At 36.9% G+C, this 24,962-nt stretch overlaps 1 protein-coding gene across 1 annotated transcript in view; it reads right to left on the bottom strand.

The window, feature by feature from the left end:
* Positions 1-24,962, bottom strand: part of VPS50 (VPS50 subunit of EARP/GARPII complex) — a 128,686-nt gene that overhangs the window by 17,493 nt on the left and 86,231 nt on the right. The window contains exons 19-22 of the mRNA XM_047694559.1: positions 23,715-23,833; positions 21,661-21,767; positions 11,603-11,724; positions 2,799-2,879 (exon numbers count right to left, since the gene is read on the bottom strand). Coding sequence (XP_047550515.1) covers positions 2,799-2,879; positions 11,603-11,724; positions 21,661-21,767; positions 23,715-23,833 — 429 coding nt within the window. The remainder of the gene's footprint in view (positions 1-2,798; positions 2,880-11,602; positions 11,725-21,660; positions 21,768-23,714; positions 23,834-24,962) is intronic.

The raw sequence follows: 24,962 nt of genomic DNA, 5'->3' as shown, positions 1-24,962 counted from the left end.
TATACCAGCTTACAAGAACCTGAGATCAAGGTCTAGCAAATGACAAATATATTTTCTAAAATAATAAACCAATGCTTATCAGTATAAGTAATAATGTAACATGTAACACTGGAAACCAACAGAAAATTCGAGAAAAACTTCTGTATTGCTGTATGAGGAATAAGGACTATGGAGAGACCCTGTCAAAAAGGTCAGCACTACTTAAAAACTGAAGAAAAGAATGACTGCTCTCATGGCTTTCTGATCCAAGGTGCAGTCTGATTTAAGAGATGGTAACCATAAGGACTTAAATAAAGAAAAGATCTCTTTAAAAGACCAGGTGCCGGGGTGCCTGGGTGGCTCAGTTGGTTGGGCAACTGCCTTCAGCTCAGGTCATGATTCTGGAGTCCCGGGATCGAGTCCCACATCGGGCTCCCTGCTCAGCAGGGAGTCTGCTTCTCCCACTGACCTCTCTCCTCTCATGCTCTCTCTCATGCTCTCTCTCTCAAATAATTAAATAAAATCTTAAAAAAAAAAAAGACCAGGTGCCAAAGGATAAAAGCAGGCGTATCTTTCCATTTACTGGGGGAGGGCTTTTTAAAAACACATTTCTAAATCTGACTACCAGTTCTGGGAAAAACTTACCCAGTGAACACAGAACTGGTCAGACAGATGCTACAAATACATTGTTATCCCCAGATGGGTGGCAGCTGGTTTGAATAGCTAGTTTTTTTACCCAGTATGATACTTCATTAGATATCGCAGAATCTGAAGCAACAAATCCATGCCTTAAGGGTCAAATTTGGAACTGTGGTTTGACTATCACCAGTCAGTAACTACCAGAGATGCCAAAGACATCAGAGTGAATGACTTTAGGGTAAATCTTGACCTATCAATCCTTTTAACTGTATTATTATTATTATTTTTTTGAAAGATTTTATTTATTTATTTGACAGAGATTACAAGTAGGCAGAGAGGCAGTCAGAGAGAGAAGGAAGCAGGCTCCCTGCTGAGCAGAGAGCCCGATGTGGGGCTCGATCCCAGGACCCTGGGATCATGACCCGAGCCAAAGGCAGAGGCTTTAACCCACTGAGCCACCCAGGCGCCCCTTATTATTTTATTATTAAGGAAATCTATGGCTCCAACTGTCAAGAAGCCCAGACTAAGTTAAGAGTAATGGGTTCTAGAGGTAAATATGTAACTATACCCGACTCTGGACTTTCTGATTATGACCATTCAGTCCATCAATTTCAAGGCTTTCAGCCAGAAACAAGAAAAACTTAAGCTGTGGACTGAGATCTGGAAAACAAGATGTGATGATCAAGGTTATGCTAAGTATCAAACAAGGAGAAGCAAAACAGAAACATGGATAACTTCTAACGGAGTTGAAAGCCAATCGAGTTTACAAAAACAAAGACAAAAATATATATATATATAAATAAGTGGCTAGGTCAAACAAGGAGCCCTGACTCTGAACACGATCAGAATTAAATGGATAGCAAAGCCAAGAAAACAAACCAGGTTAACCCAGTAGACAAGAAAACTCAGGGATTGGCATTTACTTCTTTGTTCAATGAACAATTTACTGAAGAAATGCAGTTTGCTGAGAGATAAGTGCTATGAAAATATACATATACATGTACTGGGCAGAAAGATGTCCATATTATAAGGGAGATGGATGAGATGGATAGAGGTGATTTCCTCTGTGTGAAGAGTACTCACCCAAGATATGAACACATGCCTCTCTCTCATCTTACTCACATCTCTGCTCAAAGGCCACTGGTCTCACTCTGCTTCATTTTCTTCTTAGCGCTTCTATTTGACACTATATTACGTATTTGTCTCTCTGCCTCGATAAAATGTAAGTTCCAATACAGGAATTACCTCTCCCGTGCACTGATGAATGGCCAGCACTACTACCACACCCCGCAAATCCTATTTCAATTAGTATTTCTTAAAAGAATGATTACATTGCTTTATTAAAACTTCAGTAGCAGATGTACATAATAATAGACCTTATGAGAAAAGAGGAAAATGACTGCTTGTTTGGGTAGGTGAAGAAAAATCAGAGGATCCTGGGCTTAATGTAGGTGCAGAGGAACGTGCTGAAAAACAGCAATCTCTGACTACAGCGGCCCATCGCAAGAAAAAAACGTGTTGTTTTAAATGCCTGTGTTAGCTTAAACACTACAAAGGCTCAGCCCTGTTTTTCCGCCTAACCTATTTTCTTAGAATATACACTACATCCTGTGACACAACAGTCAGAAATCCAGAGCCCCTCCTGCACAGCCAACTACATCCAAACCTCTTCCTGACTTTCAAGGCCATTTAGAAAGTGGTCCCTAAACACTCCCGGCAACCCGACTCCTCAGTATATACCAGTGTCCCAATCACAAAGATGGCCAAACTATGGGCCAGGCCTGCTCCCATCTCCAGGCCCTTTCTCAGCTTCTGAACCTTAATTTGAATGCCAGTCTTTCTTCTTTTTCCCACTAACCCCAAGCCTGTTCTTCAAACACTAGCACAAGTCTCACTTCTTCCTTTAGCCGTTCTCTGAAATACCGTTTCCACGTGAACCTTCCCTCCCCTTGAACTTGTACTGGATGTATAACCAACATCAGACTCTTCCATGTACACCAGTTTCTTCTCTCCAATCAGACTGTAAGAAACCTGTGTTTACTTCCTTACAAACACACAGTGTAATACTGAGGACTCAGCCACTCAACATACATATGGATGCACAATTTATTTATAATTGACTGGATAGCTAATTTTTATTTTCTGTAACCCAGAAGAACTAATTCTAATTGGTTACTTACCATATCAATAAGGCTTTCTTGTATTCTGTTAAGAGTTGTTCTTAGTCTACTACTACTAAGGCCCAGTCCTGTTGATTCCAGCTGAAAAAGAGAAAGAAAGGTATGCTACATCACCTTAGAGATAATCTTTCATACATTAACCTCAAATTAACCAAGGTTAAGAATCTGATGAATTTAAAAAAAAAAAAAAGAATCTGATGAATTTTCACTCAGGATACTTAGCCTTCAGAGGGTCTCCAAAGTATATTTAAAAGTTTCAAAACATTAAGCATACTAGTCAAACCTTAGCCCTTAAGGGAACAAGAGAACTACTTCACATTTTTATTTATAGGTCACACTAGCACCTGGCAATCTAATAAATTTATCAGGAGAGAGTTCACCAGTATTTCTCTGTCCCACAAGTTATTATTTTTAGTTCTGAAACTTATGATATCAGATACTTAAAGATAATGCACTGTGTCATATTTATGTAGAAGCATAATAAAGCAGCCTGTCTTAAATTTTCTCTTCTTTGTAAAGATTTTATTTGTTTGACACACAGAGAGAAATAATGAGAGAGAGAGAGAGAGAGCACAAGCAGGCAACCCAGAGCAAGAAGCCCGATGCAGAACTCAATCCCAGGACCTTAGGATCATGACCTGAGCCGAGGGCAGACGCTTAAATGATTGAGCCACCCAGGCGCCCCTGTTTGAAATTTTCTAACACAAATTAGAGATAGCCCAAATCCTTATCCAAAAATTATGAAAAAAACTTTATTAGGCTCAGTTAACATTTCATAGTATAGAATTCGCTTTAACTACATCAGAGCCAAAGCACTCATAAACATCCTCACATAAGAACATAAATGAGAAGGGACACTCGACTGTTAAAGTGAAAAGCTGGGGTGCCTGGGTGGCACAGTGGGTTAAGCATCAGACTGTTGGTTTCAGGTGGTGATTTCAGGTCATGAGATCCAGAGACTGACACTGGGCTCTACACTCAGTGCGGAGTCTGATTATCCCTCTCCCTTAAGTCCATGCTCCTCTCTCTCTTAAGTAAATGAACATAATCTTTAAAAAAAAAAAAAAGAAATGAAAACCCAGTTAGTTGGCTCCTTAGTTGGTGATGACTCAATTTTGATGAATATAAATTTAATTTAGAGGTAATCATAGACACATACAGGTATCTGGAGAAATGTTAAAAGTTTCTGTATGGGCCAAAAATTTTAAAACATTGTCAACAGTAAACTATAAAATATATAGTCTCACTAATTCATTCATAGACAATTATAATATATATGGCATGCACACGCATTTATTGTTCCTTATCCTTTCCTATTTGAATTACTTACACAACATGTGACAGAAAGCCTCAAGCTAAAATAGCTGTGTGATGGCCTGGTGTAGTAAAACATGAACTCATGTCATATGGTCATTTTAAATATATTTTACTTTCATTAGGTTTTATAAACTTTATTACTTTACTTCCCCTCTTTTTTTTCACTAGGATCTTATTTTTGTACAGTTAAATGCAGTCATTGCAAGTATATAGTTTGATGAATTTTGGTTAACTCTAGAGTCCGATGACCAGTACAATCATGATGTAGAATTCCCTTACCTTTAAAAATGTCCTTGTGCCCTTTGCACTGATTCTCTCCCTCCACCCTTAATCCCTGATCTGTCATAGTAGTTTTGTCTTTTCTAAAATTTCATATAAATGGATTCATACATGTGTATTCTTTTGTGTTTGACTTCTTTCTTGTATTTAACATGCTTTTCAGATTCATCCATGTTGTAAGCCTATTAGTAATTCATGTTCTTTTATTGCTTAGTAGTATTCTATAACAGGGATATATCACAGTATCTTATTCGTCAGTTGATGAACATTTGGGTTCCAGTTTTGGGCTACTTCAAAATGTCATTAATTATATGAACATTAATATATATATGTGTAAATATCCTTGAGAAGACATATTTTCTGTTCTTTTGGGTAAATACCTAGAAGTAGAATTTCTGGTTCATACAATAGACATAGTTTGGAGTTTATAAGGTACTGCCATACTATTTTCTAGTGGCTGTACCAATTTGCATTTCCACAAGCAATGTAAGTAAATTCTAGTTATTCCATTTATGGACTGAATGTTTGTTGTCCTCTCAAAATTCATATGTTGAAGGCCTAACCTCCAATGAGATGCTACCTGGAGATGGGGCCTTTAGGAGGTAACCAGGTTTAGATGAGGTCATGAGAGTGGGGTCCCCATAATAGGTTTGGTGCCCTTTGAAGGAGAGACATAGCACCTAATTTACACTTCTTTTTCTAGTTTATTAAGGTGGAAGCTGATCATTAACTTGAGATTTTCTTCTTTTTTACTACAGGCATTTGAAGTTTGATACCTTCCTTTAAGTGCTAATTTAGCTGCATTCTACAAACCGATATATTCTGTTTTCATTATTATTCACTTTAAAATATTTTCCAATTTCTCTTATGACTTTTTTTTAAGATTTTATTTATTTATCTCAGCAGCCTCCTTCTCGAATTTTTCGATAGTTCTTTTGTCGATCCCACCACATTTGTAGATCAGATGACCAGTAGTGGTAGACTTGCCCGAATCTACGTGTCCGATGACAACAATGTTGATATGAGTCTTTTCCTTCCCCATTCTGGCTTAGGTTGAGCGGTGGTTTTCACGACACCTGTGTTCTGGCGGCAAACCCGTTGCGAAAAAGGAGATTTTATTTATTTATTTGAAAGAGAGAGATCATAAGTAGGCAGAGAGGCAGGCAGAGAGTGACGGTGGCGGGGGGGGGGGGGAGCAGGCTCCCTGCTGAGCAGAGAGCCCGATGCGGGGCTCGATCCCAGGACCCTGAGACGGTAACCTGAGCTGAAGGCAGAGGCTTAACCCACTGAGGCACCCAGGTGCCCCTTATGATTTCTTCTTTAAACCAATCTTTATTTAAGTGTGTTAATTTCCAAACACTTAGATTTTTCCTAGTTATCTTAATGGTTTCTAATTCAATTACATTATCATCAGAGAATATATTCTACATGATTTTGAATTCACTAGAACATACTTAATGGCCCACAGAATATGGTCTATCCTGATGAGCATATCATGTGCACTTGAAAAGAATATATATTCTGCCACTGTTGGGTGTGGTGTCCCATAAACATCAATTAACTGAAGATGGTTGAAACTGTTGTTCAAATCTTCTATGTACTTGCTGATTTTCTATATACTTGTTCTATTAGTTACTGTGTAGTTTTAAAATCTCCAGCTATAGTGGATTTTTTTGTTGTTTTCTCTTGAATTCTGTCAATTACTGTTTTATGTATTTTGAAGCTATGTTAAGTAGCCACACACATATTTATGCTTGCTATTCCTTCCAGCTGAACTGACCCTTAATTATGAATCCCTCTATCTCTCTTAACACATTATACTTTCAAATCTATTTTATCTGATATTAACATAGCTAATGCAACTTTTTAAAAAAGATTTTATTTATTTGAGAGGGAGAGGGAAGGGAGAGGAAAAGAGAGAGCTAGCAAGTGCTCACATGAGCAGGAGGAGGGGCAGAGGGAAAGGAAGGGAGCCTGATGTTGGGAAGGTGGGGCTCCATTCCAGGACCCTGGGATCATGACCTGAGCCAAAGGCAGACTCTTAACCAACTGAGCCACCCAGGTGCCCAAACTACTGTAGTTTTCTTAAGAAAGCAAACACTTACTGTTTGCATGGTATAACTTTTCAATGAATTTGCTTTCAACCTAGGTGTGTTTTTGTTATATTTAAAGTGTTAATTTTGGGTGCCTGTGTGGCTCAGTCATTAGGCATCTGCCTTGGGCTCAGTTCCTGATCCCAGGGTCCTGGGATTGAGCCCCACATCTGGCTCCCTGCTTCTCCTTCTCCCACTCCTCCTGCTTGTGTTCCCTCTCTCACTTCCATTCTCTCTCTGTCAAATAAATAAATAAACCTTTACCAAAAAAATATTTTTTAAAGATTTATTTTTTTTATTTGTTTTAATCATTCTGACAATCTCTGCCTTCTAATTTGAGTGCTTAGTCCATTAACACTAAAACTGATTACTGGTTTGATTTAAAGCTACCATCATTACAGGTTATCTCTTTTTTGTTCCTTGGTTCCTCTTTTCTTACCTTTTCTTATTATATGAATATTATTTTTTAGAATTCTAATATAATCTTCCTATTGGCAAAAGAGCTAAGTCTTCAATATTATTTTTCATTGTTCAAAGAATTACTACATTCTTGATATTTCCCAATCCTTTTGCTGTTAAAAATGTTCCGTTTAACCTAATATATAGAAATCTTGTCATCTTATAGGTGCATATCTTCTTATAGTTGTTATATGAAATAAATTTACATATATTATGAACTCCAGAAAATAATGTTATGATTTCATTTTTAAACAGCAATATAGTTTACAAAGAAGTTAGAAAAAGAAAAAAATAATCTTTTGTATTTTCCCAACTAGTTTCCATTACCATGCTCTTCACTCTTTCTTGAAGATCCAGGCTTTCTGGTATCACTTTCCTTTAGCCTAAAAAAATTCCTTCAGCATTTAAGTATTACATGTCTGTTGGTGACAAGTTCTCTTAGTTTTTTTTTCTTTTTATTTAAAAGTGTCTTAATTTCACCTTCATTCTTCTTTTTTTTTTTTTTAAAGATTTTATACATTTATTTGAGAGAGAGAGAGATCATGTGAGGGAGTACAAACACCTCCCCAGCTCAGCAGGGAGCCTAACATGGGGCTCCATCCCAGGATCCTGGGATTATGACTCAAGCCAAGGGCAGATGATTAACTGACTGAGCCACCCTGGGGCCCCTCACCTTCATTCTTGAATGGTGTTTTGCTAGATACAAATTCTGGATTAACACTGTTTTCTTCTCTTTCAGTATCTTAAAGGTATTAACTCTTTCCTAGCCTCTACAGTTTTTCATGAGGAGTCAGCTGAATCAGACCATTGGTCCTTATATGTAATAAGTCTGTTGTAGTTTTCCAGGCACAGTTTCACCATGAGGTATCATGCTGTATGTTCCTTTGTGCTTACTCTGCTTGCTACTCATTTACTATCTTGTATCTGCACATTTTTGGCCAGTGTTTTTTCAAGTATTTTTTTTTCTACCTTATTCTCTTTCTTCTCCATCTGGTATTCCAATTATATGTATATTTGATCATTTGCTATAACTTAACATGGTCCTAAGGCTTTGATCATTTTGTTCTCCAATCTTTTTTCTCTATGTTCTTCATTTTGAATAATTTGTATTAGTTCATCTTCAAGTTCACATATTCTTTCCTCTGCCATGTCTATTTGATTGTAAAGTATATTCAGTAATTTTTTTTAATTGCTGAAATTCTATTTTGCAGTTCTAGGATTCCCCTTTGGTGTTTTTTGTTTGTTTGTTTTTATGAAAATGCTTTCAAGCAGAGAAAATAGCACTTTCAAACTATTTTTTTTTTAAGATTTTATTTATTTATTTGACAGACAGAGATCACAAGTAGGCAGAGAAGGGGGAAGGAAGCAGGCTTCCCACTAAGGAGAGAGCCCAATGTGGGGCTCAATCCCAGGACCCTGGGATCATGACCAGAGCTGAAGGCAGAGGCCTTAACCCACTGAGCCACCCAGGTGTCCCCACTTTGGTTTTTTATTAATGTTTCTATTAGATCTTCCTATTTTTCTACTGAGATGTTCATACATTTAAAATCTCTTCTGTCTTACTTTATTTGAGATGGTTCTGGTAGTCCATTTAAAATTCTTATCCCTTAGTTCCAATATCTTGGAGTCAAACTAAATTGACTTTCTTTTTACTTACGGATGTACTCCACTTTTTTTGGGCTTATGTATGTTAGGTAAAGTTAGACTGCATTACCAATTTCATTCTGGAGATCTGGGATTTTGTTTTTTCTCCACTGAGCACTGTTTCCTTTGTTTTCACTATGTAATTTTCTTGGCTGGGCTTGCACTACAAACTGTCTCTTATGCAACAGCTTCATTCTCTGTTCAGATTTTTTTTTCTTTGGCTCCAGTCAATCTGTTTCATATAAAGAGGTTATGAGTTAATCAAATATGGGGGTAAAAGATTTTGGGGAACCCCTCTCTGCCTCTTTTTCTTCTGCACTTTCCCCTACTCTTTTCAGTGTTCCCAGTTTCCTGGGATGGAGCCCCACATTGGGCTCCATGCTCAGCAGGGCATCTGCTGAGATTCTCTCTCTCCCTCTCCCTGTGTCCCAGCCTCCACTTGAGCATTCTCTCCAAAATAAATAAATCTTTAAAAAAAATAAGCAAAGCAAAATATGGATAGAAAAATGGAGTGGTTCTTTTTATAAATTTGTAAAACCCCTTTTTATAGAGATTCAGTCTTTGTTGTGCTTTAAATAGTGTTTCCTTCAGTTTTGCAGAATCAAAAACAGGGTCTGAATTATAAATTGTTCTATCTGAAGATGCACATATTTCCAATATTCACATGGTAGATAAAAACTAGTTTACTAAGCATACTCTAACAATAGGAAAAGTCTTTCTTAAAAAGTACAAGAGGTAGAGTGAGTGCTCTATTTATTCATACATCCTCGCTCATAGGCACTTTTATCAGTTCATACAATACAAAATGTTTCTAACATGATGTGTGTGTAGACACCTAGGTTAAGGACAGAAATACTTATAACTGGCAGCTAATTATTTCAATACAGTGAAATAGCTGTTACTGAGTCTTAGAAGACTGAAAATGCTTTTAATACAAAACATGAGGTTAATGTGTCCTTTAAAACATAACATATTTTGTTTTCAATAGAATATGTAGCCTTTTTTACAATAATCACCTAAATATACTTTGCTAACTTTCTCAGGTCCTAGTGAACTCCACTGTACACGAATCTGTGCCAGTATATAATCAGCTGGAAAGTCATGTCCAAAAGAATTAGTTCCCAAAAGCTTCCAAAGGACCCTATTTTAATACATCTTATTAACAATGTGCTCCATAAGTGTAGTATCCAATATGACAATCAGCAGCCACATGTGGCCATTTATATCTAGAGATAAATTAGCTAAAATTAAATACAATTAAAAAGTCTGTCACAGGGGCACCTGGGTGGCTCATTGGGTTAAGCCTCTGCCTTCAGCTCAGGTCATGATCTTAGGTTCCTAGAATCGAGTCCTGCATCGGGCTCTCTGCTCTACAGGGAGCCTGCTTCCTCCTCTCTCTCTCTCTGCTTGCCTCTCTGCCCACTTGTGATCTCTCTCTGTCAAATAAATAAAATCTTAAAAAAAAAAAAAAGTCTGTCACACTAATCACATTGCAAGTGCTCAAAAGTCACATGTGGCCAGCGGCTACCCTAATAGCAGAAATTCTGAGCATTTCCGTGACTGCAAAACTTCTCTTGGAAAATGCTGGTATGGAGGCTCAGCTCAGGAGAGAGAGAAAGGCTCATCTAGAAGAATTCAAGATTCTGACAATTAGCTAAAATTCTAGAATGTCCTTCTTCTCTAATATTTATTCATTGAGTTTCCAAATTCAGAGCAATGAATTAGTACCCATTTTATAGTAACCTAAATTCTTCAGCAACACTCTTACTCTGATTTTATTAGCATTCTTTCTAAGGAATATTATAGAGAATTAAGAACAGGAAGTTGAGATCCCATTATTAAAAGATCATATCTTTGGAGCACCTAGGTGGTTCAGTCAGTTAGGCGTCTGATTCTTGGTTTTGGTGGGGTCATAGGGTTGAGCCCTATGCTGGGCTCCAGGCTTCAGCACAGAGTCTACTTGTTCTGCCCCTCCCCATACTCACATACTCTTAAATAAATAAATAAATAAAATCTATTAAAAAAATTTAAAAATCATGCCTTTGATATAGTTGTAATCACAGCAGGGATACAAACATTTATATAATAAATGTAATTACCATTAAAATTCATGTTTTTAAAAAAGAAACAAAATATATTATGTGAAAAATTAGTAATATAGTCATAGGACCCAACAATATCCTTTTACACAGAAATCTACAAAATATCTAGGTGAGCCACATAATAATTACCAAATATCAGATAAGTTACCTGCCTAATATTGTGTTGTTCTCTTTAGGAGTAGGAAAGATAAAATCAATAAGAGCTTCAGAAACACAAAAAGGTGGTACAGGAAGCAATTCTGTAGCAGACAGAAGGTTCAGTTCAAAGGTTTTCAATTATTTTAATAAATATTTGCCATAATCTTCTGATGTCGTAGTGTCTGCTAAGGTTTATAAGCCAATATTTAAAATGTCTCATTTACTGTACAGTAATTACACACTGGGCCAGATTTAAACAAAGCAACCCACACATTTTTCATTGCCAAAATAAGTTAAGGTTAAAAACAGATGCTGTGGGCGCCTGGGTGGCTCAGTGGGTTAAGCCGCTGCCTTCGGCTCAGGTCATGATCTCAGGGTCCTGGGATCGAGTCCCACATCGGGCTCTCTGCTCAGCAGGGAGCCTGCTTCCCTCTCTCTCTCTGCCTGCCTCTCTGTCTACCTGTGATCTCTGTCTGTCAAATAAATAAATAAAATCTTTAAAAAAAAAAAAAAAAAAAAACCAGATGCTGCACTTTTTCTGCCAAAACTTTGAATAACATAAAATATGTTTATCATTTTGAAGTAAAATTAATATATAAATAAGGTAATTAGGTAGACAAAAAGGTGATAGCAGTAATTTTGTTAGATTGCTGATGGATAATTTTCAGAATAATATTATTTGTGTATTTTATACGAAGAGAATGAAAACCTTTATATTTTAAAAATAAATAAATTTTATAAGAAACAGACTTTCCCTCCAAAGGTGACTTACCGAATCATTCCGACCAAAAAAGGTATATATTGCATACAAGTAATAATCAAATAGCTGAGACATGAAGTGGATAACATCAAAGGCAATTGGCTTAAGAATGTTCATCATCTGCATGTATTTACCTGAAAAGAAAAATAATCAAATTTAGAAAAAAATTAAAATCTATTAGTCTATTATTATAAAGAGACAATTTAAAAAACCACTTTACCAATACATATATTTTAATTAACTATTACATTCCTCAGTTCCTAGCCATGATTCAAGTAGTCAGTAATCATTAGTGGCCAGTGGCTACGATGTTGGGCAGCACAGATACAGAACAGGTTCATCATCTTGGAAAGAACTGCAGGATAGCACTGATCTATATACTACCTATAAAAATGTTTTTATATCATTATATTTTACTGTTTGTCAAATATTCATGGAATTTATGCTCCTCCACAAATGACACTGCCCAAACACATAACACAGTTCCACATTCTTGGAGATTCCATTTAAAATAATTTTCTCGAAAATGTTTAGGTATAATAAAACAAAAGAAAATGTACTTGAGATAAAACATTTTTCCCATAAGCTTATATACACACAGCAAAAGTAAAAAAGCAAGAAAAAGGATACATGGAAGGCACTTCCTATCCCCCTGAATCCTAGCCCTGTGAAATCTTGTGTCAGAGGTCAAGGACATTTCTTTTTTTTTTTTTTTTTTTTTTTAAGATTTTATTTATTTACTTGACAGAGATCACAAGTAGGCAGAGAGGCAGATAGAGAGAGGGGGAAGCAGGCTCCCCGATGAGCAGAGAGCCCGACGTGGGACTCCATCCCAGGACCCTGAGACCATGACCCAGGGCGAAGGCAGAGGCCTTAAGCCACTGAGCCACCCGGGTGCCCCAAGGACATTTCTTTATCATTACAGCATTCAAGAGCTCAATACTCTCAAAGTGCCAAGAAAATGTCCTCCTCGGTCCCTTCTTTGGGAGATGCTAATATTATAATCTCTTTTCTCTAAACATATGATACAGTTAGGGAAAAGAAATTTAAAAACCAAAATTTCTGCATTTATAAATTTGTTAATGTATTTGAAGGGTACATGGGAGATGGGCTGAATCAAATAACAAATAATAACAAGTCCCGAATTGTGTTTCTCTTTTATGGGAAATAACAGGGAAAGGAGCACATCCATAAAAAAATGCTCTTCTGCAGAAGATGTTAAAACAGGCCATTTGCCTAATTTCCAAATGAGCAAATAATTCAGGTGCTCGCTCTACTTAATGTAACTGTTATAAATTTTAAAGTGGTACTACTGAAGACACCATGACTCAAGAGAAACACATTAACTGCAGTAGAAAAAAAATGACAAATTTACTCTAATGGAAATGTCTACTAGCAAAACCATTTCTTTATTATTTAAGAACTCCATACAGCTGTCTTAATTTACATGAGCGATGATTCTAAATAATATTCAGATAGTCAGGAAGACACATATATATACCAAAAAGTAGAAACCATTCAACTCAGATTCTATTCTTACTCTTATTTACAAGTCTATTGTTTCAGAATCATCTTTTATTTCACACATTTTTTAAAAATCACTAATGAAAAATATTTGAAAATTATGCTCCTAGAACATTCTGGTTCACTAGCAGATATTTTATCAAGCACAAACATACAGTTTTTAAACTGCAACTACGTACACATAAAATAATGTGACACTGTGGGAAAAAAAAAAGAAAAAAATACTATGTTACATTATTTTAAGCTGTAAAAGAAAAAAAGAGAGAGATAATAAGTAAAATGAGGTAGAATGCAAATATCTGCATTGATAAGTATCCAGAACACAAGGCTTCTCTCCATTACTAATAATAAGATAAGCCATTGTTCATATAATTAATCTTAAAGAATATATAAATGAATTATTAACAGATAAAAGCTATTTTAAATGTTGCATTCAAAAGAAAAAAAAACTAGATTAAAAACCCACTACTCTAAAAAAATTTTTAAACATATTTATATTCATTTATTCATCTAATATTCAACAAAGTCTCTCTGGAGTCTTACTATGTCCTTGGCTTTTGTTAAGACACAACGAATTAAGAGTCTCTGCTCTCACACCTTAAATGGTTGCACAAGGAAGGCAGCCATTGATAATCAGGCTGCTGGCATAAGAATAGGAACTCTGTCTTTCCAGCTCATGAGCGCACAGTAGGCCTTCGTAGGCCTGAGGACGCTTATGGTCCTCCTCAGAATTACTGAATTAAAAGAATTTTACAGTGGATTAAGCCTGTATTTATGAAGAGAAAGGTATGAGGAAGTAAAGGTGACAGGCATGATCAGAAAATTAGAAATTTCAAAAAATTTCTAAACCAGAGGTTGGCAAACCTTTTTTGTAAAGGAACAGAGCACAGAGTTTATGCTTTGCATGCTGTGGCAACTACTGAGCTCTGCTGGTCTCCGTTGCAACCACTCAAATCTGCCTCTGTAGCTCAAACACAGCCACAGACAACAGACAAACAAGTGAGCATGGCTGTGTTCCAATAAAACTTTATTTTATAAAAACAGGTAGCCTAAGCGATTTGACCTGCATGCTGTGGTGTCCCAACCCCTGTCTGGATGACAGAGTTGGGACACCACAACATGGGACACCACAAGATGGGAGCAGACTGATGGCAAAATGCAAAGATGACCATGAAGGAGGTGGAAGCTATTCCTGTAGGATGGTTATTGCTTAGATTCAGTGGATAGAGCAAGAGGATGCGAACAAGAAATGCAGCTGAAAAAGGATGGATACCTGAAGCCCACATGTGGGGTAAACTACCAGTCAGCATGCCCTCCTCTACCACTATCCCTCACCAACATCAGAGCACAGGTTGCCAGGCTGTTCCCACAGACAGAAACAAAAGAAAACAAAAATTTTTAGGATTTCTCTTTAAAAGAAGGAAACAGGGGCACCTGGGTGCCTCAGTCTATTAAGCCTCTCTGCCTTCAGCTCAGGATTCAGCTCAGGTCATGATCCCAGCCAGAGTGGAGACTGAGCCCCACATAGGGCTCCCCACTCATCAGGGAGTCTGCTTCTCCCTCTCCCTCTACCCTTTCCCCTGTTCCTTCTCTCTCTCTCAAATAAATAAAATCTTTAAATATACATATATATATATAAGAAGGAAACAAACCAAACAAAAAAATGGAGCAAACTTTAAAAAACAATAAATTACAAAGATGAAGGCTTCTAGGGTAGATGTTGGCACCACAGATGAAAATCTACCTAATTCGAGAAATTTGAGGATCTGTCCCCCTAAGGTAAAGACTACTCGTAAATCCATCCAGCCCTGCCATGCTCTTTACAAAGTCCCCTCTCAGGATTCCTACTGAGAAGAAAGGGGGCAGGGAGAGTGAGAGCATAGCTCTCATTACTCAGCAGGGGACACCCAGGCGCATCACAGTTGCCTTGGCCTTCTATTTTGGATATGAATAGGTCATCAAAAATCATCAGGCCCAGGAGGAAAACTCAGAGAGTAAAAGTAAAAAGAAAAGCTGATCCCAGAGAAAACAACTAATTCAAGCTATACATATATAATAATTATGTAAAACAGTATAGCAGAAAAATATGGGAGGGAAAAACAGAGAATATGGAAGGGCTCTTGAAGATTTTAAAAGTGATTTTTAAAATTAAAAATTAAAGAAAATAATTGAAAAAAGGACGTTTTTAGAAGGTACAGCAAAAAGACAAAACTATGGAAAACATTACAGAAAATATGGGAGACAGGAAGGGGCCAATCTACACATCTGACCAACAGGAAATCAAAGAAGAAAGAGGGTAGAGAAAATTCGGAGGTGGAAATCATCAAATAAATAGTAGCATTGGTCACAACTGATGAGCACAAGAGCCTTCAGACTGAAAGGGTCACGAACTACCCAACACACTTAATGAAAAATAACTTACACCTAGACAGATCACTAGAGAATTCTGAAACATCAAGGGAATAAATACCAAACGCTTTCAGGGAAAGAGAAAAAAAGAAATTCATCTACAGTAAAATGAACAGAACACTAGAGGTTTCAACTTTCTAAGGAAAAATAATTTTTAATCTACAATTCTATACATAGCTTGATTGTCATTCAGTGAAAGGGCAGAATACAGACATATTCAGACCGACAAGAATTCAAAACACTTACCACTCATCACCCTTTATTGAGAAATTACAACTAGAAGAAAGGTAAACAGAAACAGACCAAGAAACCACCCGCACGCTGGTGGCAGGGGGCCCTGGGGTGGGAGAATGCTGCTTTTCATCATGACCTCTTCTTTACTATTTACTGTGTTACGGTGAGAATATTACCTTAATAAAAAAAAAGTACAGCATGGCTCTGAAGTTAGCCTGCCTGGTTCAAAAAACGTGGCCAGTGGATTAAGATGTGGTTCATTCAGCTGCACTTCACCTTCCCTTTCTTCCCTTCTAGAGTTCCCTAGAGAGGAGAGGGGAGAGGAGTGGACACAGTGTGCTTTGAGAATAGGGAGGAAGGTTATTTAATACCCAGACTGATGCCAGACTGGCCAACACTCCAGGAGGGAGGGCCTCAGGCCCCTTGCGAAGAGGGCTCTCAGCTTCATGGAAGAAAGAACTCACGAGCAAGCCCTTCAGAGGAAGGGACAAAGATTAAGCATAGAAGTAAGAAAGCAACTCCTTCATACACAAGGTAGCAGTCTCTCCTACCAGGTGAGGAAGAGGACCCCCACTTTGCCTCTAAGGAAGGGTTTTATAAGTTTTATTTAAGTTAGCTAATGGTACAGAGAGGGGTTTACTCTTTAACTTTGGGTTTATCATTCACATTGGGCAGTTAGTTTTTCCATTATCTTAAGGTTATGGAATTACCCACAGGGAGCAATTTTAAGCATGTCCAGGCTGTGTGGCTCTTATTGCCAGAGGGAGTGTGTCTTGTGGTTTCCGATGAGTCTGATCTTATGATTCTTCATGACCCACTGACTTTTATGTTCACCAAAATGGCTTTATGTTGGTGAATTTGTCTTCCAAGCCTCCCTTCCCTCCTGCCTCAAGATAACTGAGAAAAGTACCTCTTCCCAAATGATCACTAGTGAGAAGTTCTTATTCTTGCTTTCAACCTATACTGTAACCTCTCTGAACTTCGCCTGGGTATAAGAATTAACTTTCCTGCTTTCCTCTCCTGGCCGTGAAGCATGAAAAGAACTTACTGACTCTAGGATCAGACAATCTGGGTTCTACCAGTTAGAAGCTGGCGTGACATTAAGCGAGTTATTTATCTCTGGACTTTAATGATTTGGTGTATAAAAAGGGTACTGTGAAGAATTCATAAGAAAATGCACATAAAGTGTTTACAAAGCCTCTAACAAGGGAGCAAGAAATCTTAGCTACTGCTGTTATTTTTAAGTAAATAAAACTACGATGAATGCAATGAGGGAGAAGTATAGAGTGCTACGTAAAAGAAACCTAACCTGTTGAGGAAAAGCTTCACAAGGGAAGCACTGTTTAAACTATTATCCTAAAATCTGGACTGTGAGTCCAGTACACTCGTGGGGAGAAGCCACAGAGGGAAAGCAACCAACGAACAGCCCAGAGGAGAACCACAAACTAGAGGAACAGTGAGCCTGTCTTACCCAGCTCATTAGCAGGGGGCACAGAGAGCCGCAATCACCACCTGAAAGGTGGCCCGGGGGAACTCAATTAGTGAGCCCCCACACCTCTGCAGAGGAGTAAATACAAGGGTACAGAGAAGGCACTCTAAGTGTGTGTTCCTCCGCTGTGGATCAGGACAAGAGAGGAGGAAAAGATGTTTCTCCAATAGTCAGGATGTTAAAAACTAAGGTGTGTCAGTCCAATATATTGGGCACCTACGAAAGTGAGAAGTGCTTGGTTAGATGCTCTATATGCTGCAAAGGTGACTCCAACTCCAGATGTTTTCATCTGTAGGAGCTGAGAATCTGACGGGGAAGAGCAAGAACAGAATCCAAGCTGAAAGGATGTTCATTATTCTTATCACAGTACACTAAGCGGAGACATCATTATTGGACATAAATAGCACAAAAAAGTTAACTGGACATGCTATAAATGAGGCATAAAGGAAAGGAAGGAAAAGTCAGTTCAGCTCAAACAATTTATTTTTATTTATTTATTTTTCAGTTCAAACAATTTAGAAAAATGCACTCAACAATGAAGTGAGGACCAGAGTAAAAAATCAATATGTCTGTTACCTAAGCCCTTAGCTTTTATTCCATTCTTTGAGAGCTTTTATTCTATCATTTTACTCTGTTATTCTATCACTGTTTTGTTATTTTGTTATTGTTTGTATATTCTATGTTAGCCCTCCACACATCTCTAATATCATTTTCTTGTACATTGTACTGAAGGATGACACTTCTTGAAACATTCTCTCAAAATACCATATTGTATATACCGCTACCAACTCAGAAAGGGTTTTAAAACTGTTTAAAAAGGGAGACAAACCATAAGAGACTCTTAATCTCAGAAAACAAACTGAGGGTTGCTGGAGGGTAGAAGGGATGTGCTGGCTGAGTGATGGACATTGGGAAGGGTATATGCTATGGTGAGTGCTGTGAATTGTGTAAGACTGTTGATTCATAGACCTGTACCCCTGAAATAAATAATACATTATATGTTAATAAAAATGAATGAATAAAAAAAATTACCTATAAATGACCAATAAAATGTAAGTATTTTTAGAGAAACAGATATATAGGAATGTAATCTAAATTAAACAATGATAAATTTTTTTCTTAAACATTGCATATGAAAATACCAAGTTTCTTAAAAGATGACTTTATTCTGGTTTTATGTTAAATCTGGATGCATGATGTGCTGGTGTGTTATTTTTTTTCAGCTGCTAAAGTAGTAATTTTGTCCTATGGTCTGTAGTTTTTACAAGCATGGATTCTGGCAACCTATCTTCTGCCCCTCTCAGACCTATCATATCTACTCATGTGCGAGCTGCCTCCAGGAGAGAGAACCTTGAATAGCAAGGCTATTTCAGTGATGAGACACATTCCTTAAAATTTCTCTGCTTCTGTCTGCAGGAAACTGTCAGGCTGACAGAATTTTCTCTTTACACAAGCAAGCATTCTGATTAGTTCTCTGCACTTGTGAAGGGCTCCCTGGGCCTTTCTAACAGATTTAGGTACCACCTGGGGCTGGGAAGCCCCATTAACACTTTTTTGTTTAATCTCTCCTAATTACCTGCCAAATAAATACTACTTGAAAAGGACATTTTAAATATGCCTTTAATGTTCTAAAATGTGCCTCCCAACTACTGAATAATTAGTTCCTTCATCTTCCCGGGCACCCAAAATTAATCAATCTTATTTACACAACTGTACTTCTGGCTTTGTAAGAAGAGACATTACCTTTGCCAGTTTATTATCTTCAAGCACCTCAATGCAATAACAGGGGATAGAATAGCATTAACTGGTTGGAGACCCCTTAGTGAGTGGTTCTCTTAAAGTTCTATTTTATGAATATGTACAAACTGAAGATAAAGACCTCCCAGGGAGAGAAAGTGGTAGGCATAAAAGTCTATTGGAGGGAATAATAAAAGCACCTAATCCCATCTTTAAATGGGAAGACCTGAGAGTTAAAAGAATACTAGGCATTGTTACCTAATTGCAACTCCAGTAAAAGATCTGGTGGTGGCAATGAGATTACAATGGTTAGATTCTCTTCACTCAAGGTTTTATTCAGTACTGTTCTACTTTATAGGATTGACATACCAAAGGCGCATAATACAAGTTTTCTCAGTTGCTTAAATCCACTATTAGAAAACAATGTCCACTATGTCTATAAGTAATCCTTAGGTAGAATTTGTGTTACTGACTTCTGAATTTAGCACCAAGAGCACATTTCTATTGCCATTTGATCCCCTTCTTGCATAATGAGAAGAGCAGAATGCACTGTTTCTTCATTTCCTTATGACTACCAAGAAGTGAAGATTTGCATTTGTTCTCTCCATTTAACTGAATGAAACATTATTTCCCCTCCTCAATTTTGTTTTAGTCTTATATTTGATTTGATTCTACTAAATATATGTCTTTTAGAGTAAAAGTAACATGACGACCTCTAGCTCTTTTTGAACTAGGTGAGATAAAAAATATAAACTACCACTTCCATGGGGTTAACTATACTATTTTCCCCAATTATCTCTACCCACTCCATTTCCCTGTAGGAATCCAATGCCCTTATCCAATGCCCTGAACTTGTAGTGCCCTCCCTGGGGCACTCTCCAACAGTCAAGCGTGAGTTGCCAGAGAAAGTCGGGGTGCCACATCAGAGTGGAAGCCTTAAGAGTCACAACATGGTTTGGCTCTTGCTCTTTTCCCCATGTCCAAACTGGTACTATTTTTTCAGCCTGCATCTCAGAATGCCACATGGAACAGAACTAAGGTGATTAGGAGCCAATATGCATCATGTCAACTTTCATGGTGTTAGGGTGGTTTGTTATCACAACATAACCAGGCAGAAGATGAATTCATTAAGCTACATCTCAAGTAGCGTGTTCAGAAACCAAAAACTACAGTGAGTCCAAAAGGCTGAAGAGGATGACCAGGATTTTGGAATATTTATCAGTGAGAACCACGTAAGGAAAATGAGCACAATAACCCTGAAGAATGAACTGGGGGAGCATAAGGGAAGGACAGTGTAACTACCACCCATACCTGAAGAGTCACCACAGGGAAGAACAGGAGAACAAAGTACAGATTTACTCTTTTTGCTTTTAAAGGTAAAACTGAGACCAACAGAATTACAGAGAAAAAGAAATTCTGGTTTATCATAAGGAGGAGATTCCTACCAACTAAATCAGTTTAATAGTAGAATGAGTAGTCTTGCAAAATAATTTGTATCCAAAGACTGTGAGACATGAAACAAAGGCTAGTTGGCCACTACAACTTAGGGGCATTAGACAAATCCTAGTTTTATAGGAATTTACACCAGATGAGCTCTCAGAACCCTTCAAGTTTTGGTTCTATAAATTCCATACAGTAACTCATGATGCTATGTTCAGTTAGCTCTCTTGGATAAAGAAGAAAAGCTAATTTCCCTTGTAATGATCAGCAAAAAAACACTTTTCAGAATCTGTCATTTTTCTGCGTGTCATGAAAATATATCCTTTTTCTTTTCCTTCCAACTCATTACTTCTTTTCCACTACTTTTCCTAAAGAAGTGGGACTTCTAAGAAACATTTTGTCTACTTTATCCTATTCATTAATGAAATTTAGAAATTATCTTCAAGAACACAGACTATTTTATCAGAGCCAAGAGTAATCAAACTAGGCAGCAGGACATTATCATCTCCATATACACAGAATACAGAGATTTTTTTTTTAATAGAACACATTAAAATTCCTGACTGGTATAGATGACTTAATTAATTTGAGAAGATATCTCTATAACTTATTTGTCAAATGTACAGACTTACTTGTGAGATATAAAGGTTAAGATGGCATATAAAATGCAGAAATACTGACATTAAAAATTCCACATCATCTTCAAACCTAAATATTTTAAATGGCATTTCTTCATGTTACTTGCCTTCTACAAAATCATCAATAAAGGTCTTATCTGTAATAAAAACAACTCTTCCTATGGTGTGAGCATTATAGCTTATAGAACTCTTGTGTCTGAAAATGCCAGAGGATCACTATTCACTCTGCCTATCTGACAGGAAGATTGTGAAGATCAATGAAACAATTAAGCACAAAATATTGTGTAAATGTAAAATGGGCACTATCGTCATCCTCCATATACCTCCAACTCACAGAGAGAATTCTTCATTACATTTCAATTAATTGGGATATTTCAGAAAAAGTAGAAAACAAATACTAAGCAGTTAGCTGAAAAAGAAAAACTAACATTAATGATGGTATTACACTATTTGAACAATTAGGATGAGAAAGTACTACATAGGACACTCTTAAAACCTTCCTTGTGGAGGGCACTGGAGTGTACAATGAAAACCCCAATAAGTAACAAAAGTAGACTAATTTAACTAATAATGCTTTTTTTAAAAAGGTGACTACTTACCAACAAGTCTTATTACATTCAATGTTGTATTTGTTAAGATGGGTGCATTCACTTTATTTAGACTATAATCTGACTTCTTCCTGCTTTTTAGAGTTTCTCTAGAAACGCTTAATATGGAAAAACAAAACAAAGTTGCAGTTAGGGTTGTCAACTAGTAAATCAGTAAGTTATTCCAATTAGGGTCTATCCTTCATTCACTAATTAGTTATTGAAACTGTTACCATGTGTCAGGTGGGGATACAGAGATGATCCTCCTGTCCTTAGAGAGCTTACAGTCCAGAGTGGAAGAGATATTTATAAGCAAAGAAATAAACTACTATAATGTATTTCTTTGATTCTAAGATAGTCATTATCAACCATTAAAAGAAGCTGTGTCACTTAAGAAAAAAAAAAACAAAAAACAGAGGTTCCAGGGACTATATATCAAATGTACCAAGTACCCTGATTTCAGACTTATGAATACGAAAAAACACTCTCCTTAGAATCTAAATCTAGTATCTAAAGTATAGGGGAACATGACAGAGTCTGGGGTTGGGGAGGACACCAGGTTCAAGGAAAAAATTGAAGATATATGGTTAAGTACACAAAAAAGGGGGGATAATATAAAATAAGGTCAGAAGTAGGAGAAGTGAGTGTGTTCAGAGAAGCACAAATAGTTCACATAGAGAACGAGTGGACTGAGGGAAAAGTGATATGAAAAAAGGTAAGGAAGGGTCAGACCACTGAAGGCAATCAAACCTAAAGAGTATGAACCTAACTCTGAAAGCAAATTTAATCAGGAAAATGACATGAACAAATTTGTATATAAGAAAAAAAAAAAAAAAACACCTCAATTTGCATCCAAGAGGGATGAGGAGGGGGCAAAACTAAAGACAGAAAGCCAAAGTCAGGGGGCAGAGCCAATAATCTGACACAGAGATGATTTTCGCATGAACCTGGATGGTAGCAGTGAAATAGAGGAAATTTTGAAAATTCAAGAGACACTTTGAAGTTGGAGTTGATACTAATTGACTGAACGAAGCTCATAGTTTATATTATTCATAGTTCTTAGTGAGTGTTAAGTTAGGACAGTTTAGGAGGGTAACTGTCTGCATAACCTTACCAAAAATGCAAATATATACACATATGCCAAGCAGATACTATCTTACATGTTCATTTCAGTCAGAGGTTTTTCTTTCAGCCAGAACAGACCCACAACATCCAATGAAGAAGTCCAACAAAACAGTTCTATTCTGTTCGTAATGGACCATAGATGGATTTAAATATCACATACATGAAAACCAATGGAAACAATTATTTCCGATTCAAATATCTATAATCACATGAGTTGCTCATTTTCTGAGGAGAGAGAGTAAGTATATGAATCAGGGTTTTGAATTTACTAGGTACTTACTAGGTACTTTGGGGATAAAAGGTAGGGTAAAATATACTTAAATCTCTCATTAAAAATTATATGTATCTGTGATCACTAAATGTCTGATACTTAGTCATGAAATTAACTCACTTACATTTAAGAAATCAGGTCCATTTAAGAGGGAGAAGGCGACAAAACATTCTTATGTAATTATGATAGTTTTTGAAGAGGACAGTTTATGACAGAAACAAAACAACGAAGATGAAGGAACCTTAACAGAAGGCCCAAATAGTGATTGTAATTGGCCTTGGAAAGATGAGTGGAGACTTTCTGTATTTCACTAGACTGAGGTAGGGGGAATTCCCCCTGCAAAACAAATAACTACTCTCCTCCTTGAGGTTTTCTAACCTATGTGAAGCTGGAACTGCCTCCAAAGGTAGTATGATTGTATAAACTAGAAGTTTGTTTTTCTGCAAAAACCACTGCTCTCTAAATTAAGAGCTCTTTGATTATGCCCAATATCAAAAAAACTACATTTCCAACCTTTCAGCAATCATTTTAAAACATACACGCTTTTGTCACATGACATCAAAAGTTAAAGAAATGTTTAACTTTTGTTTTTTTCTAAACCTTTAAAGGAAATCTTTATTTAAATGCATAACATACAATATGAAATACCATACAATCTAAGAACATTTACCTTTTCACAGGTGCATCACCTGTTTGCTCATCCACATAATCTCGTTTCAGTTCCTCAGGAACGTCACTGTCACTGTCATACTCCTGATAAGCACTTTTTTCTTGTTCATCAGATTCATACTGAAGAAAACACAGTATATTCAACAATGAGTATGAACAGCCAACTTTTCTCGGAGTCTTTCAACACAATAAGAGTATCCAATTTTTAAGAAGTAGTTTAGGGAAGAAAGTTCTTAATAACTCATTCTCTAATTTTGCTATCAAGAATATTAACTTTCCATTTACTTCTTCTCCATCCAAGAAAACAAAAAATACAAACATTTTATGCCTACAAAGACTTCTCCTCCAAAAATCAAATCTCCATAAAAAGAAGACAAACAAACACAAATATCATGCTATGCCTTTACGAGAGGAAAAGAGTGTACATTTGACCCAAAAAAAACCCCAACAACAACCAAAAAAAACCTCTTCTCTTCCCCCAAGTGGTTTCAATATACTTATTTCCATTTTACTAATTCACCATAAAGAGGTTGAGTATATAACTCTGGCACTGTGGAAATGTTAATTCAGTGTAATAAACTCTTATAACACACATGCTAATGTCCTAATACATTATGATGAGATTTAATTCCAAGGGAGCCTTAGAAAATCACACTGAGCACTGAGGGACTACTGAGAGCAAGGATGAAAATAGCAGATTTCCTCTTGAGAGGAAGGGTGACTTCCTAACACTGTCACCATCTTTATGGCAACATGGCCCTGTGCCAGCATGGGGGGACAGTGGCGTCTGTGCACAGGATAGAAAGCAGCAACAGCAGCAGCATTATCACTTAATATTATAAATTAATATGATTAAATCGTGGCTAACATTTCTTGAATGTTAAGTGCTAAGTGCTTTCATAGATTTTCTCACTGAATCTTCAGAGTGATTCTATAACAAAGTTTTATTCCCTCATGCCAGTTGAAGAGATGAATATGAAGACAACATGAAAGGAAGTCGATCCCCTAATTCAAAAACCATTTTTTGAGAGCTTAAAGCAGTGTGACAGGTCATAGTAAGATGTGGACCCTGACTTTCAAGGACTTATGTGTAGATCACACATTAATAACTGGAAACAAGCATTCTAGGCATTCTCATCCACTTGTACACACTGTGATCCTGATAACATTCAGAAAGGGGATCCACAGACAGCAGACTCTCCTGGCTATAACAAAAAGCTTCGTAATTCCACAGTACAAGAGAGCCTTA

Source organism: Lutra lutra, chromosome 11 (genome assembly GCF_902655055.1).
Source record: "Lutra lutra chromosome 11, mLutLut1.2, whole genome shotgun sequence".
Lineage (NCBI taxonomy): Eukaryota > Metazoa > Chordata > Mammalia > Carnivora > Mustelidae > Lutra > Lutra lutra.
This window is presented reverse-complemented; position numbering and strand designations above follow the sequence as displayed.